Genomic DNA, 19,235 nt, shown 5'->3' on the forward strand with positions numbered 1-19,235 from the left:
ATTTGGAGTCCCCCAGTCTTGCCCAAAACCTTGTTTTTCTTTCCTTAACCAGTTTTGGTGGATGCTCAGCATGGCGGGGAGTGTTGCATCTTCTGTTACGCAAGACAGTGTGGGCACTGTCCCTCTAAGACAGTGGGCACTGTCCCTCTATTATATTGGAGATTTCATCCTATCAGGTGACCGTGTGGGGGACCTGGGCGCTTCAAGTGTGGAAGTGTGCAGACTGTGCCTGTAGGGAAGGTCAGTGTTCACAGCATAAGGGCATCAGTAGGGGAGCGTTGTAGTCATCCCCTAAGGTTTTTATAGTAAGACTAACTGTCTTATAAAGGTTGCTTGGTACTTGTTTCCTAGAACGGCCACAATCGCGGGCATCGTGTACCTTAAAGTTAAGGTACACGATGCCCGCAATAGACCCGATTTCCTTTGAAATCAGGTCCATTTTGCCGGCAAAGGCAAAATCGGGGGCATCGCGTCGGTCGCGTGCATTAACATGGCCCCCAACGCGACCGACGCAATGCCCGCGATTTTGCCATAGGCTTCAATGGTAAAATATTTTTAACATTGAAATCGGGAGCATCGCGTCGGTCTTGTGCCATTGATTAAGTCCATCTCACATAGGAAACAATGTGAAATGGGCCAATATGACCCATTTCACATTGTATATGGCCCCGTCATGGGTTACGCAACCCCATTGTGAGCGTCACCCCACGATTGACGACAACCCGAAGCGTGGCGAGCGCAGCGAGCCCGCGAGGGGCAGCAGTGCGTGTCCTCCGACCTTTTCATACCCCTACTATCCACGTCGGCGTGGAGTTGAGAATATAAAGTGTGGCGAGCGCAGCGAGCCACCGAGCCCGAAGCGTGGCGTCAATCGTGGGGTGGCGTTGAGGGGGTAAAATTGGGGGTCTGGGGAATACTTTACATTGAATCCAATGTAAAATAGGGTCCCAGGGACCCTATTCACATTTGATTCAATGTAAAAATCGGGTCGATCGCATCGCATGCGATTTAGTCGCATGCGATGCGACCGACGCTATTTTTCCGACACGATCACCCCGATGCAAATCGGTGTGGTCGTGCTAGGAAACAAGTACCGGTTGCTTCTCTACCACCAACAGCCCAGTTCACTCAGCTCCAGGCCCAGTCTTCTAAATGCTTCCTCTCTATCACCAACAGCCCAGCCTACATGTCAGACCCAGTCTTCTACATGTTCCTTCTCTGCCACCAACAGACCAACCTACCCAGTGCCGTGCCCAGTCTTTTAAATGTTCCTTCTCTGGCACCAAAAGCCAAGCCTACCCAGCGCCAGGCCCCATCTTCTAATTGCTCCCTCTATTTCACCAACAGCCAAGCCTACTCAGTTCCAGACCAGTCTTTCAAATGTTCCTCCTCTACCACCAACAGTGAAGCCTACTCAGTATCAGGCAAAGTCTTCTAAATGTTCATTCTCTACAACTAACCGCTCAGGCTACTCAGCGCCAGGCCTCGTCTCCTAAATGTTCCTTCTCTACAACTAACAGCTCAGACTACTCAGTATCAGGCCTAGTCTCCTAAATGTTCCTTTTCTACCAGCCTTATCAGGCCTGGGCCCAGTCTTATACATGTTCCTTATAAACAACATAGAGAAGAACAACATTTTTAAAACCATTGTGAGAAACACCTGCCTGGTTCTACATCTGGCCATGGCATTATGTGTGTGTCCCAGCCGAGGTGATGGACACCTGCTACAAACTAATGTGGTTCTATGTAAGTGGTAAACAGGGACTCACCATCTTGACAGGTCTCTCCTCCTCTCCCCAGGATACAGTGACACTGTGATCCCCCACGGTCATAGTCATTGAGACAGAAGCTATCAGCAGGGCAGACGGTTTCCTCACATTGCAGATCGAACAACCTGGGGGGAAACACCAAGCCTGTTTTCCTAGCAAGCTTCGAGGTGGTCGCTCTAACTGTGGTGGTAGTGGGGACAGGGGTGGTGCTCGTTCTCCGAGGGGTGGTCAATGACGGTTTTGCTGTCACAGGAACAGCAACAGTGGTGGTTCTCAGAGGAACTATCTTTGTATATGTCCCTGGAGTCATCTTTGTCTCAATCACAAACTTTCCCCGTTTCTTGGGTGGAAGTGGTTTGACCTGGGGAAACAGTAACATAGTTTTACAAGATTTGATAACTAGAAGGGAAAAAAAAAAACTTTTCGCTGGTGAATTCAAACAATAGCTGCGGAATAAACAAACATTTACGTGTGGCAGAAATAATGTACACACAGTATATTGACAGTTGTTTAGGATTAATTATGGGTGTGTGTTTCCGATGTTGGGGGTCTGCGCCTGTCAGGGGAGGGAAGGGGGGCGGTCAGGGGGGCAGTAGCAGGATAACAGACAGCGTTTTATGGGCGTCCCCATGAAAACGCTGGCAGTTCCCCTGGGAACACAGGAGTGACAATGCCTGCTTGGGTTGGGCGGCTGACGTCGGCGCCGCCCCGAATCGGAGGATCAGCGGCCATCTAAAAAAGTAAGTACAGTATAAACTTACTTTTTAGACCGACGGCTGCAGAAATCATTTGATGTTCAGCATCGATCGAATGATTTTTCCTCCATTCAGCCGCATGTGAGGGGAAACAGATGCCCAGATGTTGGAAGCTGAATTTACAACAGAGGAGGTGAGACTGGCTATATCCTCTCTCCTGGCGTCAAAGGCCCCAGGTAGAGATGGAATTCCATCAGAAGTTTATAAGAAATTTGGCGATTTTTTTGTTCCATATCTCACTGAATTCTTTAATACACTTCTAACATGGGGCTCACTACCAACCACCATGACAGAGGCACTAAAAATTCTCATACCAAAAAAGGATAAGGATCCTCTACTTCCAGAGTCATACAGGCCCATCTCCATACCTCCCAACTTTTCATTTGAAGAAATAGGGACGCTCGCGCGGCGAAGCCGCGCGAGCGCCCGAAAAGGGGGCGTGGCGTATGCAAATGAGGGCGCGGCTTATGCTAATTAGCCGTGACCTCATTTTCATACGAGAATAGACGCTGTGCGCATGCGCACAGCGTCTATTCTACTACATTGGGGGGTCTCCCAACTGCCACCCCCCCGCAGCGGGACAATGCCTGCCGCGGGTGGGACGTCGGGACAGGACCCGAAAATCGGGACTGTCCCGACGGAATCGTGACAGTTGGGAGGTATGCATCTCCCTACTAAACGTAGATTCACACGGCTGAACCAAGTGATAGAGACAATAATTCACCCATATCAATCAGGGTTTATGCCGGGGAAAACTACGACCCATAACCTGCGACGCCTATATTATCATCTCCAGAGGGAGCAGAGCCGGAAGTCGGGGGCCTTGGTTGTGTCTTTAGCCCTATATGCAGACGATATGCTGCTGTTTCTGCGAGACGCCAAGAGATCACTGAGACAAATGCTTAAAGTAGTGAACAGATTCGGGGACTTCTCGGGGTTACGCATAAACTGGGATAAATCTAGCATACTACCAATATCAGGACATATTCCAGAGGACCACCAGTATACATACCCGCTAAGGTGGACATCGCAAGTGAAATACTGGATAACCCCCTGCCCACAACGCTATGTAGAACTTAGGCCCTTATTCTGGTTGGTGCGGATATGTCCGCGTGTGTTCGTTCCGCCGATGTTTTGTGTCTGCGCATGTGCAGAGGCATATCTGCGCATGTGCGAAAGGGACATACGTCCAATTTCCGCATTAATTGTTTACACTACGAACAGGGGGAGGAGAGGGGCGTGAAGGGCTGTTTGGCCTCATTAACATATGCATACGCCCCACGTTTCATGGGCGTTCCCATGAAAACGCTGGGCGTACGTATGGTAATGCGGCCGTGATGCACATGTAGGGGGAGGACATATGACATTGCCGGATGTCAGCTGCCCGCCCAGATCCCTGCTTTTGCACGGAGAAATGCCCGATGGGTCTGAGCTCGCGGGAGCTGCCTGACCGCTCGGTCCTGCATTCGATGGTATGCGACCATCGAATGATGGGGGAGGTTCCCAGAGATGGAGGAGGTGTATACATGAGAAATCCACTCGTGCTCCGTGCGGTCAGCGGCTTACCGCATTCGGACGGAGTGAGCGATCCGTACAGAAGGCGGGGTTTAGGACGCACGGTCCTGGCCGCATATTCGGTTCCGGACGCACAGACCAGAATAAGGCCCTTAATGTGTATCCGGTGACAGCATGCATATTTGGAAAAAACTGCCGATGACTCTTACTGGGCGCCTAAATATATTCAAAATATTTATATGTGTGGCAAAATGCACCCATATACATCCCCAAAACAGTATTCTCAGCGATAGAGAAGTTAATAACTTCCTTTTTATGGAAAGAAAAATCCCTGCACATAGCAATAAAAACATTATATAGCCCCAAGGAGCAGGGGGCCTGGCACTTCCAAACCTAAGAAATTATTACCTAGCATCGCAGATATCACACCTGGCGGGCTGGATTACCAACCCAAGTGATCCTCTGCTATGGGCTTATCTCAGGGAACAGCTGGGACATTGGGATTCTCCAATTCTGTTTTTGTTATCAGGTATTTCTACATATAAACTCCCATCCTTCGGCAAGCAATACTGATATGGAGACATTTTCAGTCGGCCATGGATTGGTCAGGGTTGGAGATTGAATCTCCACTATGGTTTAACAAAAAATACCCAGAATTGGAGAAACTGTCTAGGGATAGTATATGGTCTCAAAAAGGGATTGTGGGACTAGGACAGCTATATAGTCATCTGTGGCTGAAGTCCTTTCAACAGCTGCAAACAGAATATGGTATACCAAATGAGCACTTTTTTAGGTATTTACAATTATGACATGCAATCCAAAGTCAATTTGGTGGGCTCACTATTGAAATGTCCCCGTCACCGGTGAAGTTAATGCTCCAGAGGTTAGGCAAAACAGGTCGGGTGTCCAGACTATACAAAATCATTAATATAACACCAGCGGCGTAACTATAGCACCGCAGCCCCCGCCACCGCAGGGGGGCGCTGTGCATGTGGGGGCGCCGGGTGCTATAGTTAAACCCCCCCTCAATCCCCCGCAGACTTACCTATCGCGCTGGTCCCGGCGGCTCCGTTCTTCTGCTGGGGACCACCACAAAATGGCCGCCCCCATATAGCACACAGTTCTCTGAAATTGTCTGCAAGTATGGGGGCGGCCATTTTCTGGTGGTCCTCAGCAGAAGAACGGAGCCGCCGGGACCAGCGCGATAGGTAAGGCTGTGGGGGATTGAGGGGGGGTTTGCATGGGCGGCGGGGTAGGGGTGCTTGGCGGGGCGGCGAGGGGGGGGTGGGCGCCCCCCCCCCTAACGGCAGGGGGGGCGCCCAAAACGTAGCTACGCCACTGAATAACACACAGCATCAACCCGCACTTGAGTGACTGAAATTGAAGTGGGAGTCAGATGTGGGTCCATTGACAATAGAGGAGTGGGAAGATATAATGGGAGCTATTAAACACGCGACCGCATCTATTAGATATCAGCAAATCATCTTCTATATAGTACATAGGATCTATCGTACACCATTGGGAATGCATAGGGCTAGATTGAGAGTAGATGATAGATGCCCAAGATGCGCTACACCAAAAGCAGGGTTTCAGCATATGGTGGGAGCAGGTATGGGAAGATCTTAGACTGACAGTCCCTGCAATCACCCAAGTGAACCCTAGAACCTGTCTACTGGGGCTGGAAATAGGGGGAGATAACTCACCGATGCTCTATCCATATGTCATTAGTTTAATTACGCTGACAAAAGTAGTAATAGCCCGTGTGTGGTTCTCGACAAAGTACCCAGCGCTGACAAAATGGAGAGCGCTGGTTAATGAGGTAATGAAACATGAAAAATACATGTTCTATTCCAGAAACACACGCAAGAAATTCCATGACAAGTGGGACAGATGGCGAAACTCGCGGATAATAAACACAGGAGATGACGAACTACTGGCAGCCTAAAAGCATTATGCAGGAAAGCGGTGAGGGACATCAATGCGACAAAAAAGTTAAAAATTAAAATACTAAAAACTAATACAAACGAATATAATAAGAAACAAGACTTGATAACTAGGAAAAAAGTGGCACACTAGAGTGACTTGGTAATGCTAAAAATGTCCAATGTATATGTATGATATCTATGTATAAGTAAAAAGTATGTCAAGATGAATGTATTAATGTGGGGTAATTGTACATTTTATACAAAAAAAAAAAAAGATGAAATAAAGATTATTGAATAAAAAAAAATAAAAAAAATCCCCTCACATGCAAATGCGGGGATTTGCGCGGGTGGGGGGTGGTGTGTGTGTGTGTGTGTGTGGGGGGTCGTTCAGTCAGGCAGTGGGCGGCCAGTGCCGTTTATCTGTTCTCTGGGCTGCAAAACGTACACAGCCTAGAGAATAGATGTGAATCAGGCCCTATGTTACCATTGTCTATAGGCAAGTGAAATTTGTTCAGAAAGTAATTTAAGCTTCGTTCCTGTCATTCTATTTACAGCAACATATGCACTAGTCGGGTTCAACAGTCCTAGCGCGAGTAGCAGATCCAGTGGTGAGCCACTTTAAAATAAGAACATTAATATTGTTCAACATTTAATGCAGGGTTGCCTTCCCTCCCGTAATGGCCGGGAAGGTCCCGAAAATTGGGTCCCCCTCCCGGCCTCCCGGAAAGGTGGGCAATCCTCCCGGTTTCTGGGGGGGGGGGGGGGGGGGGAAGCCCACCATTTGCGGCTACCTTCCCCCGTACCGTGCCATTTAAATAACGGGATATAATGGGATATGCCAATCTCTGATGAGGGGGCGGGGCTAAAGTGGCAGAATCACGTCATTTTAGCCCCACCCCCTCCGTGGTGATTGGCAAACCGGGTCGTTTCCATAATGGGGTGGGGCTTAATGATGTCACGCTCAAGCCCCGCCCTCAACCTCCTGCTGCAAGTCTCCTCTCTGGGCTTCTCCCGGAGAGGAGATTAAAAAAAGTCGGCAACCCTGAGTTAACGTAGACCATTTTTGAATAAAAAATTTAAATTAAATTAAACCAGACTAAATTGCAAAAAAAAAAAATTGACTGCAAAGGGTTAATGAATATTTGGTACTTGTGAGTTATCCGGGCTGCCGATTTTTTCATCGCGCCCGAAATCGTGGGCATCGCGTCGGTCGTGGCCGTTATAAGGAGCCGCGACGCGATGCCCACGATTTCCCATAGACAGTCATGTTAAAAGACACGATGGACCCGATTTCCGACACGATTTCCCATAGACAGTAATGTTAAAAGACGCGATGGACCCGATTTCCCATAGACAACAATGTTAAAATAAAATTACAATGTGAAATTGGCCAATATGTTTTTAAAAAAAATGTTTCATGGCCCCCCACCACCGTTAACGCCACCCCGCTATTGACGCCAACCCGAAGCGTGGCGAGCGCAGCGAGCCCGCGAGGGGCGGCGATACGCGTCCTCCGACCTTTTCATGCCCTACTATCCACTAGGGCGTGGAGTGAGAATAGAATAGTGTGGCGAGCGCAGCGAGCCACCGAGCCCGAAGCGTGGCGAGCGCAGCGAGCCCCGCGAGGGGACGCGGACACCTTCACAGGTATCCGCGTGCCCTTGCGGGCTTCACAGGTGTCCGCGGCCCCTCGCGGGGCTCGCTGCGCTCGCCACGCTTCGGGCTCGGTGGCTCGCTGCGCTCGCCACACTATTCTATTCTCACTCCACGCCCTAGTGGATAGTAGGGCATGAAAAGGTCGGAGGATGCGTACCGCCGCCCCTCGCGGGCTCGCTGCGCTCGCCACGCTTCGGGTTGGCGTCAATAGCGGGGTGGCGTTAACGGTGGTGGGGGGCCATGAAACATTTTTTTTAAAAACATATTGTCCAATTTCACATTATAATTTTATTTTAACATTGCTGTCTATGGGAAATCGGGTCCATCGCGTCTTTTAACATTACTGTCTATGGGAAATCGGGTCCATCGTGTCTTTTAACATTACTGTCTATGGGAAATCGTGGGCATCGAGTCGCGGCCCCTTATAACGGCCACGACCGACGCGATGCCCCCGATATCGTGTCTTTTAACATTACTGTCTATGGGAAATCGGGGGCATCGCGTCGCGGCCCCTTATAACGGCCACGACCGACGCGATGCCCCCGATTTGGAGCTAAATCGTGGGCATCGCGTCGGTCGGGTGTCCTTAAGTTAACCAAACTTAAGGACAAAATCGGCAGCCCGGATAACTCACAAGTACCGAATATTTTTTTAGCAGAAGGTGAATGGTCCAATTGCTGACAAAAACACTTTCTATTTAATGCATTGGTGATTGCTGTTAAGTATTGACAGATTTCTACAAGTGCTATTTATCGAGACAGCTGCAATACCATTTTACTAAAGTAAGCATACTTTCTCAGGTGGTAAGTGTTTGCTATAATGGTAGCAGACCCGGGGCTCAGGAGCGATGGGTGAAAGTGAAACAGCTATAAATGAGATGTTATTTTTTATAACTGTATTTTATGTTCTTCTTTTTCAAGACGTACAGACATCATCATAATCCCTCGTTTTAAAAAATCTAAATAAAAGAATGTAATGTAACATAACGACATATATGTATTTTTACCCATTCCTATACACAAACACTGTCACACTTGCTGACATTTCATTAAGGAGACCTTAAGCTGCATTATCAGGCCCTACCCCCCATTACAGGAAAATGCAGCGATTTGTGTGTCTACACGGAGGGGGCGGGGCTAAAATGCTGCCGAAAATCTGTTGGTTCTCCTGCTCCCTCCCCCGGAAAGGTGGGAATGTCTCCCTCGTGCCCTCTGACACCCCGGCATCTCCCACCTCAGCCAGTCAAATATGAATTGCGGCATTTGTCTGTGATGGCGGTGGGGCTTTATGATGTCAGCCTCTGTCCCCGCCCCCTTGTATTTTAAAATAACTGCTTTAATTGCCTGTAGTTCAATTAAGTTTTTATTGTTATGTAACATTATATCATTTTGGGAAACCCTGTCGCCCCTTCAGCTACAGTAGCAGCTAATGTGTCTCCTCTGTATGTAAGGTAGATAGAAAATGAGGCCAAGCCTATGCTTCAATACACACCGGTCACCCATCCTAGTTGTAGGTTTAAAAATGAACTTTTGGTCCAAATGTAATGGGGTGTATGATCCAGAAAAAGAGAGATTTTGGGAGAGTTTTTCCCATTTTTTTTTAAAGCCGCAATCAATGACATTGCAAAATCAACCTGGCTTTGCAACCCCGTCCTGTCCTCCTGGGCCAATGACAGGGGGATCAAAGGGGATCTTGCGAGAGGGCCCAAGGTTCTGACGGACTCAGGCACTGTAAGCAAGGTTGCAGAAAATATAGATATCAGTGTACAGTACCCAAAATATCTGTGGAAAGAATACGCAAACTCCCCACACCCCCCATCCACCTTTCTTCTGTTCTGGTGGTGTTTTTTTTTTAAATAAATAGTAGAAAATAAAACCAATGTACTTACGTCATCTATATAGATATCATAATCCGAATCGTCGATGTTATATCCATCGTCGTCACTTATTTTAGGGTCTGTTATATATCCATGGACATAACTTCCAGATCCCAACTCCTCTTTGCCTGAAATAAAAGACAAACAACTTATATAGAACTAGTTAAATGCTCATCAAAATAATCTCAGTCTTCACAACTCCCCCTCTCCATATGCAGCAAGTCTGAAACATATCATTCTGGTTTCACTTTCTGTTAAGGAGTAATTTGGTCCATCCAGTGGCCTCTAGTGGTCACTGGTGGTACGTCACCTCAAAAAAAAGGTGAGGAGGATTTATCCTTTTATATACATACCTCCCAACTTCCGTCCGGAGGAAATAGGGACGAGCGCCCGAAAAGGGGGTGGGGCGTATGCAAATGAGGGCGCGGCTTATGCTAATTAGCCGCGACCTCATTTTCATACGAGAATAGACGCTGTGCGCATGCGCACAGCGTCTATTCTACTAGATTGGGGGGTCTCCCAACTGCCACCCCCCGCAGCGGGACAATGCCTGCCGCGGGTGGGACGTCGGGACAGGACCCGAAAATCGGGACTGTCCCGACGGAATCGTGACAGTTGGGAGGTATGTATATATATATCGATGAGTCATAATGCAGCATCATGTACTTTTAAAAACTAAGTGAATGGTAACTGTTGTTTTATTCATTACCACTACAAACTCCCAGCATCCGAGTTCAGCGGCCGTTGCCATGGGCAACTTCACCGTTGGATCACTTCTCAACTTTTTTTAACTGCTTCATGAATAGACACCAGAGCCTTTAACAGCAGTTAGGAGCTGATTGGCTGGTACTCTACCTCTCTTCAAGATATCTACGCCTACATGCTGAGAATTCATTTCTAACTGACTTGCCGCGATATCTAAGTGACTTGCGAACGATATTCGCCGGTAGCATAACTCGTTTCCCTGCTCAACTCGCTGTGGTGCCAATGTTACTGGCTGCAAAATGCCTCCGGAGGCACCAAGAAGCCATTATTTAGAATTCAGTCCCTCCCAACGGATGAAACTTCACCGCCTGTGACCATTTTTTAATTAAAAGGATGTAAAGATCCTCATCTCCTGCAAACATCTCTTACATTTTGTACAGTAGCAGCTCAGAAATATATTGGGACAGAGAAACATTTCAGAATTTTTCAAATCAATACAATGAGCATTGAAACTGAATTCAATTACACCATCTATAATAGGCATTGTGCTTGGCAAGGACATAACGATTGCTTTAAAAGCCTGATCGATGCAGACATCACCCCGCCACCGCACTCCTCATATTTAAATCCCACTATTTATAACCTTGTTTCCACTCGTGGTTCTGTTTGAAATAGTTGTGAAGGATTGAAAGACAAAATGCAGCTATAATTGCATAGAACGCAGGTTCCCTGAAGTCGGGGTAAATTACAGCTGTTTTCCGACTGATGCAACTCATTTAATTACACTGAAATGTCACATTTGCAGCGCAGGTAAACATAACTATTAGTAATAATAAAGTGAATATGAGCTGATAAAAGTATTTATTATTATTAGTATTATTATAATTAACTAGCGACCCATCCCAGCTTCGCATGGGAAGCACTAATCATCTATAGCCAGATGACTTCTGGTGGATAGATGGGGGCGGTCATGTAACAAAGTTTTAGCAGATATCTATAGGTACAGTGCCGATGGTCAATCTGGTTCCGTTGCCCAACTTTGGTGCGTTTAAGTTGTGAATGAGCATCACCGGTGATCCAACCTTCAATGTTGATACGTGCGGTGGCATTCCGGGTGGTTCCAACAAATTCCAAAATTCAATCGGATAATTGAAGGCTTGTTCTTCATCCATTGCTGCGTCGATCGATTTGTATTTGACTGTTTTGCCGGGCAGTTTTAATTGAATTTGCTCATCGCGCTTGTTGACATCATAATTTTTTTGGTGCCAAAACTGCACGTTCGCACAGCCAATCCAGATTTTTGTAGTTGGTTGTTAGATTTGAGAATACGTTGTCGACAACGGCTTGAATATTCAGTTGCATTTGACAGAAGTTCGGCAGGAACAAAATCTCATTCGTGGCGCGATTAATTAATTGCCAAAGAGAAGCAGCCGGCCGGACAGACTCCAGGCAACAGTGTCGGTACGGGCAGGAGCCCGCAACTGTCTCCAGCCATCAGGTACTGTCCACCGGTCCCCCAGACAGGCCCCGCTATACCCCTGCTGTGGCCAGGAAGACCCCGCTATGCCCCCGCTGAGGACCGGAAAACGCTGCCATACCCCCCAGCCAGGCAAACTCGCTATGCCCAACCACGCTGGGCAGACTCCTCTGGCCAACCTCCAGGACAGCCAGTGGCCCTGTTTGGCCCATCTCACTGCCCCCTTGACGAACGGCGTGGGACCTTATTATAGGCTTCCTTGCCTACCAGCCTATCTACCTTGGAGTATAGTGCTCCACTGAACCCTAGGACCCTCTAAAGGATCCTCACCACATTTACCTGACACTGTTTTGTGGGAGCATTTCCTCCGTGCTTGGCCTCCGCACGCGGAGAGACACTGAAGCTGCATTAAGGACTGAGTTAGCTCCTCAGTGGAGAGACATCGCCATCTTGTGGTTTTAAAAGAGAAGGCCAGGGGTTGCTCCCAGTTTATCATCAGTAGAGTTGGACTTTAGTTTTAACTCCAGAACATCCTCCCTGCAAGTATGATACCAGGAGAACTGATTAGGGACGTCGGAATAAGCTACGTTCCCAAGTTATGTGATGTTTTGCGTTAAGTCCGTTTGGTTAAGCATTCTTTGACTGCGTTGGGTGTAAAGAGATAGGTGACTAGCGTCACAAAGGAATTGCCGGCACTCCTTAATGTGAGATTGTTGAGGTTCGTGCGAAGTAATTAACCTGCTAGGCGGGTGTAAGGCCAGTATTGTAGTGCTAGGCTGACTAGGACTGTTACAGCCTTGAAATACTTCGACAATTGTTTATTCATTTCTTTTCACTAAATAAAATATAAGCGGTTGTACCTGCTGAGCGCCTTGCTTGAGTTCCTAGGGTGGTGTGTTCTCTGCAGCCGACGCGGCGAAGAATCGGTGTGGAACCAGGAGTATCCAGCGACTCCAGGTATTTATCTACCCCCACCGGCGGCGTATCACACTTGGCGTCAGACCGAACAGGATACGAGTCGGCTGAGAGAACAACCAAGCAGGGAAGATGGAGCAACAAGCTGCACAACCGGCGGTACAAGCACCGGCGCAACCAGCTGTGCCAGCGCAAGGCGGAGAGATGCCAGCACCCGGGGGTGAACAACAAGGACAAGCCGCCGCTACACCAACCACCCAAATCACGCTCCCTTACTACTTCGGGGCGTCATGGTTGCCCAGCTACAGCGGAGACAGGAAGAAGGCACCAGGAACCACATTTGCGGAGTTCAAGAGGGGAATGGAGTCAACATGCCTACTGTATACCCTGCAGGAACAACAGAAGATTCAGATCCTAATAGGACAACTTACTGGATCTGCCCTCCGTGAAGTGAGGTCATGGGCCCCCGAACACAAGACGACGGTGGCACAGATATTAAAGAAGCTATCTGCCACCTTCGAGACGCGAAGCCTCCCAGAACTAAAATCGAAGTTTTACGGAAGAAAACAACGAGCGGGCGAGACGTTGAGGGACTATGCTCTCAGCCTACTAGAAATGAGTAAGGCGATACAAACCCTCGACCCAGAAGAAATGAGGAATGTGGATGAGACACTAATAGTTCAGCTGATCGAAGGAGCCGGGCGAGAGAGCATACGGGCACCACTGAGGCTGTTGCGAAGGCAGATGTCGGGTGTGACCTTCGCCGACTTCAAAGACGCCGCCATTGGGGTGGTCGGGACACAGGATGAAGCAGGAGAGGAGTACCCTGAATTACTAGGGTTTCACGAACAGCCGTACTCACGGGGAGCCTTCCCTACCAGCCCAGCTGGGGCAAAGAAGAACAGAGACACAGCCATACGGGCCGCACAGAACGTACCGGACGACCAGTTCAAGGTTCTACAAAAGCAGATTGAGAACCTTACCGTCAGCATGGCCGATATGCGGGAGGAAATACGCCAGCGACCCGGAACACCGGGAGTAGACCCAGACACGGAGGAATGGTGGGCCCAGTACGTAGGACAATGCCCAAGGATCAAAACGCTGATCAATGGGATAGAGACAGTGGCCATGATAGACACCGGGTCGCAAGTATCCATGATACAACTACCCACCCTCCAAAAATACTGGGGAAAAGAAGTACCATTTAGACCGCCCCCCACGCAGGTGAAAGTGGTCGCTGCCAACGGCCGAGAGGTCACCTGCAACGGGTACTGGGAGGCCGACCTGAAGATAGGACGAGCGCACTTAACCAAACAGGGGTATTTGGTGATCACCTGTGGAGAAGGAAAGGTTTCCCCCATCATCCTGGGTATGAACATCCTAAGAAATTGCCCGGAAGAGCTGATTTCAGCCCTAAAGCAGGAACTGGTTGACCAAGATCAGGCTGAGGAGGTAACCCTGCAGCACATCATCTGCGTCCAGAGGAGTCAGGTGGTGAAGAGAGCACTGGCCACACGGGTACGGGGAACTGTCAAGTGGTTTAACGGCCGAAGGGGATATGGCTTCATTAACCGAAATGACACAAAAGATGATGTTTTTGTCCACCGGACGGCCATAAAGAGAAACCACCCGCAGAAGTTTCTACACGGTGTCGAAGATGGCGAGACGGTGGAATTCGGTGTGGTAGAAGGAGAAAAGGGTGCTCAAGCGATAGACGTAACAGGCCCAGGTGGGGTACCAGTAAGAGGAAGCCGGTTTGATTCAGACAGGCGTCGTGCCCGCAGGCGCTACCACCGGTGCCAAAGTGGGCGCTGCCACAGTAAAGCCGATGCCCCCTCCCGCTTGCCCCTACATCCAAGGGGAGAGGTGGAAGATAACAGAGAGCAGATAGAGACACCCACTTTCACCAATCCAGTACCGTCCCGCTGGGAACCATGTGCACCCTGGGTGCCAGAACATCAGCCCAGATTGACTAACACAAGAGCCTTGGGCGACCAAAAGTTGGCGCAAAGTAAAGACCGCCAGAAGATTCATCCTGACCAGAATGCCCACGCTGACCGCATACCTGTTGGTACCCCGGTGTTCAAAAGAAACAATCGTCGCAAGCGTAAGCTCGATACGAAGTGGGAAGCGGACCCCTACGTGGTAGCAGAAAAACCACGGGATACAGCAGCAGCCTACGGCATCACCCAGTGCGTTGGCACCCACTCCCAGCGGATCCATCCAAGTCAGAGCAAGCCGTATCTGAGCCAAACTCCAGTAGATCCCAGACCAAATAGTGAAGAGAACCCCGAAAAGGAAGATCCCGTCACAAGGTGGCCCCAGGACCCGTGGGAACTGAGGCCGAATGTCGGTTGGTCCGTGCCACTCCTTCCGAAAATACCGCCGCAGACCAGTCCGAGGATCACTGAACCCGCTCCTGAGGCCGTTGGGATCGCACCCCCTGGGACTGGAGCGAGGCGTTCAGTTAGGAGCACGCAAGGCGTGCTACCCCTGCTGTACAGGGAGTAGGCCTGCCGTGCATAATGTCTTGTTTAATGTTGTGTACTGTATATGTTGTGTTTAAGACTTGTAAATGTGGGATTTAGACGTGTGGGCCTTAAATTCAAAGTCAGGGACTTTCGCCTGATCCATTTGTAGTGCCTAGATCAATACCGAGGACGGGTATTGTTTAAGTGTGGGGATATGTGGCACCCCAACCTGGCCCACTTCTTCCAGCGAGGACCGTGTTAATAGGGTTGCTAAGCAACCACTTCATAGGGCTGCCCAGACAGCGGACTTCCAGGGGTTAATACCCCGAGGACTGGAGGGCGCGAGAAAAGTGGCTTCAGGCTAATTGACAGCCTGAAGAACGTATGGGTGAAGAGAGGAAGTGAAGCGGAGGCGCGGTGTCCGGGGTCAAAGGTCCCAGCACGAGGGCTAGAGAGGGTGTGTTGTGAGGAGAAGAGGGGGAGGAAAAAGAGAGAGTGGCCGCTTACCCGGGGGAAGTGCCGAATGGGTGTCCTGCGAGAGAGGAGAAGCAGCGGCAGGAGCTGAGGATGGGAAACTAAGAGCCGGCGCCAGGGAAAGCAGAAGAGTCACCGCTATCCAGGGAGCCGCAGCGCAAGAGGACCGGAGCGAGCGGCTGAGCGTGGCAACGCTGCAGCAGCAGCGCCCACACTAGCGCGCCCTCCGCCGCCGAGAAGAGAAGCAGCCGGCCGGACAGACTCCAGGCAACAGTGTCGGTACGGGCAGGAGCCCGCAACTGTCTCCAGCCATCAGGTACTGTCCACCGGCCCCCAGACAGGCCCCGCTATACCCCTGCTGTGGCCAGGAAGACCCCGCTATGCCCCCGCTGAGGACCGGAAAACGCTGCCATACCCCCCAGCCAGGCAAACTCGCTATGCCCAACCACGCTGGGCAGACTCCTCTGGCCAACCTCCAGGACAGCCAGTGGCCCTGTTTGGGCCATCTCACTGCCCCCTTGACGAACGGCGTGGGACCTTATTATAGGCTTCCTTGCCTACCAGCCTTTCTACCTTGGAGTATAGTGCTCCACTGAACCCTAGGACCCTCTAAAGGATCCTCACCACATTTACCTGACACTGTTTTGTGGGAGCATTTCCTCCGTGCTTGGCCTCCGCACGCGGAGAGACACTGAGGCTGCATTAAGGACTGAGTTAGCTCCTCAGTGGAGAGACATCGCCATCTTGTGGTTTTAAAAGAGAAGGCCAGGGGTTGCTCCCAGTTTATCATCAGTAGAGTTGGACTTTAGTTTTAACTCCGGAACATCCTCCCTGCAAGTATGATACCAGGAGAACTGATTAGGGACGTCGGAATAAGCTACGTTCCCAAGTTATGTGATGTTTTGCGTTAAGTCCGTTTGGTTAAGCATTCTTTGACTGCGTTGGGTGTAAAGAGATAGGTGACTAGCGTCACAAAGGAATTGCCGGCACTCCTTAATGTGAGATTGTTGAGGTTCGTGCGAAGTAATTAACCTGCTAGGCGGGTGTAAGGCCAGTATTGTAGTGCTAGGCTGACTAGGACTGTTACAGCCTTGAAATACTTTGACAATTGTTTATTCATTTCTTTTCACTAAATAAAATATAAGCGGTTGTACCTGCTGAGCGCCTTGCTTGAGTTCCTAGGGTGGTGTGTTCTCTGCAGCCAACGCGGCGAAGAATCGGTGTGGAACCAGGAGTATCCAGCGACTCCAGGTATTTATCTACCCCCACCGGCGGCGTATCACACTTGTACTCCTTGTTTACTAATGACTGTGTTGCAAAACACAGCTGTAATGTTACCCTTAAGTTTACTGACGATACCTCGATCTTGGGCCTCATCACGAATAATGAGAGGAGGTCAATGCAATAACTGGTTGGTGCCAGGATAATAACCTCTCTGTCAATGTCAGCAAAACAAAGGAGTTGATCGTGGACTACAGGAAACATGAAGGGGATGGTCATAGAACGATTTCTAAAGGGGGCACCGAGGTTGAGAGGGTGAGCAACTTTAGGTTCCTCTGGGGCCATATCACTGAGGATCTCTCTTGGACCCTTCATGTAGACACTTTGGCGAATAAATCTTGCTAGCAACTCCATTTCTTGAGAAGATTGAGGAATTTTGGTATGAGCCCCAAAATTCTCTCTTTTGTAGATCGAGAGCTTGCTGACTGTCTGTGTGAGGGATTGGTACGGGAACTGTTCTGCCTACAGTCGCCGAGCGTACCAGCTGGAGGAGCAAACTCCCTGCCACTCAGGATATTACCAGTGGGCAGAAGCATGGCTGCCCGCACTACCAGAAATTAGTTTTTTTATCATCAGTCTATTAGGTTATTGAATTTTAATCCATCGCGCTGTATTTTTATTTTTTTTTAGATTCAATATTTTTTAAATGTGTCTTATTTTTTTGCTGTGTTGATCGACTTTTCGTCCAGCACATTTCATTGTATGTTTAAATTGTGCTAACTGCATATGACAAATAAATACATTGAATTGATACGATACAGGGGACTCAAACTTTCAACCTAATACACACCAGTCAGACACTTGACACATGAAACTTTTGGATCCAACATTGGGTGAAATTTAATAGGATGAGAGATTCAGAAAGTGAGATATTTGATAAGAAATCTACCAGAGAAAACTTCTAGGATAAACTTCAGAAAAGTACAAAGCGCAGCTAAAAGCTTATTTTTGTTTTCTTACTTTTTTTATCCTGTTCTGTTTGCGGTGCCTAAAATAACAAGTGTCGCTGGGGAGCGTTGCTAGTCCCCAAACATAGAAATGTCTTCTACCATTTCTCTTGAAATGAAAATCAGTCTCCGGGGAAACACAATACTGTGTTGCGGAATCTTCTGGGATCACATTTTTAATAATCGGACTCTTCCCCTGCTAAACTCATCACAGCCTGGAGCAAATGTACCAAACGTTTTGTATGATTTAATTTGCAAACAATCAGAGGACGCACATGCCTGTACGTTCCCTTCCTAGAGTGTAAATAAGAAAATTGCTTTGTGGTGCTGGTGTGCTTCATGTAGGTGGCTGAATAATGAATTGCATCTGAAAAACAAGGACACTGCCACCTTCCTTTTATTTGTTCTCGTAAAAAAAGAAATTGTACAAAGTCGTGTTATTTATTTTCAATTTGGGACTTATTTGTGACGATCTGCCGTGGTCTAACTGTACCTGACGGATAAAAATACCACTTGTTTAAAGGAAAACATAAATATATTTTAACTTATCCTTAATCATTTTACCTTTCATGAACTTACTTAGCAACGGACAGCTCCACACCGCCCCCTATAGCCGGCTGCAAGGTACTGTAACAGGATTTTTTTTTCAACATCTATATATAATATATATAAAAGGCTAAAAACTCCTCACCTCTGAGGTGAAGTACCGCCAGTGACCACTAGTGGCCATGCGAAGGACCAAATTACTCCTTAACAGAAAGTGAAAGCAAAATTATCGGTTTCAAACTTGCTGGATATGGGCCCTTATTCTGGTCCGTTCGCAGCTGGCGTTCGTTCGCATGGAGACCGATGTTATGCGTATGTGCAGCCGCATTTCTGCGTATGTGTGAGTAAGAGTTAGGGGGCAGATAGCAAGAGTGAGGGGGCAAAGAGCAGAAGGGAGGGGTGGAGGGTAAGAGGGAGGGGGTAGAGAGTGGGAGGGAGGGGGTGGAGTGTAAGATGTAGGGGGCATATAGCTAGAGGGAGGTGGTGAAGAGTAAGATTGAGGGGCAGAGAGTGGGAGGGTGAGGGCGAAGGGTAAGAGGTAGGGGCTGATAGCAAGAGAAAGGGGGCGGAGAGTGAGGACAGGCGATGGAGCTGCATAAGTGCATTGTGGGTAATGTCCTGGATATTTGACAATTTTAAAACGTCACAACTGGTAATTTGAAGACACAGTTTGTTGTTCAATATACAAATCCCATATAGTTTCTATATCTTTTAGCATTAAAAAGAGTGATAAAAAAAGGCGCATAACTTTTTGCTACATGATAACCTGATACACCCCCCACCTAGAGAAAGAGTTAACTTCCTTTTAACAGTATTGACATTTGGTGACAATAATTGTACAACTTTTGCCACAATATAGGAAAAATATCATAAACTCATCTTATAACTATAGATTCTAATTCTATGCAGTTGGTAATAGAATT

General features: G+C 48.5%; 1 protein-coding gene across 2 annotated transcripts in view; it reads right to left on the reverse strand.

Moving 5' to 3' along the window:
• Positions 1 to 19,235, reverse strand: part of EGFLAM (EGF like, fibronectin type III and laminin G domains) — a 133,709-nt gene that overhangs the window by 39,901 nt on the left and 74,573 nt on the right. For both annotated transcript variants that reach the window (XM_083154560.1, XM_083154552.1), the window contains exons 8-9: positions 9,509 to 9,624; positions 1,770 to 2,130 (exon numbers count right to left, since the gene is read on the reverse strand). In XM_083154560.1, coding sequence (XP_083010686.1) covers positions 1,770 to 2,130; positions 9,509 to 9,624 — 477 coding nt within the window. The remainder of the gene's footprint in view (positions 1 to 1,769; positions 2,131 to 9,508; positions 9,625 to 19,235) is intronic.

This window comes from Crinia signifera, chromosome 1, assembly GCF_055691185.1.
Source record: "Crinia signifera chromosome 1, ASM5569118v1, whole genome shotgun sequence".
NCBI lineage: Eukaryota > Metazoa > Chordata > Amphibia > Anura > Myobatrachidae > Crinia > Crinia signifera.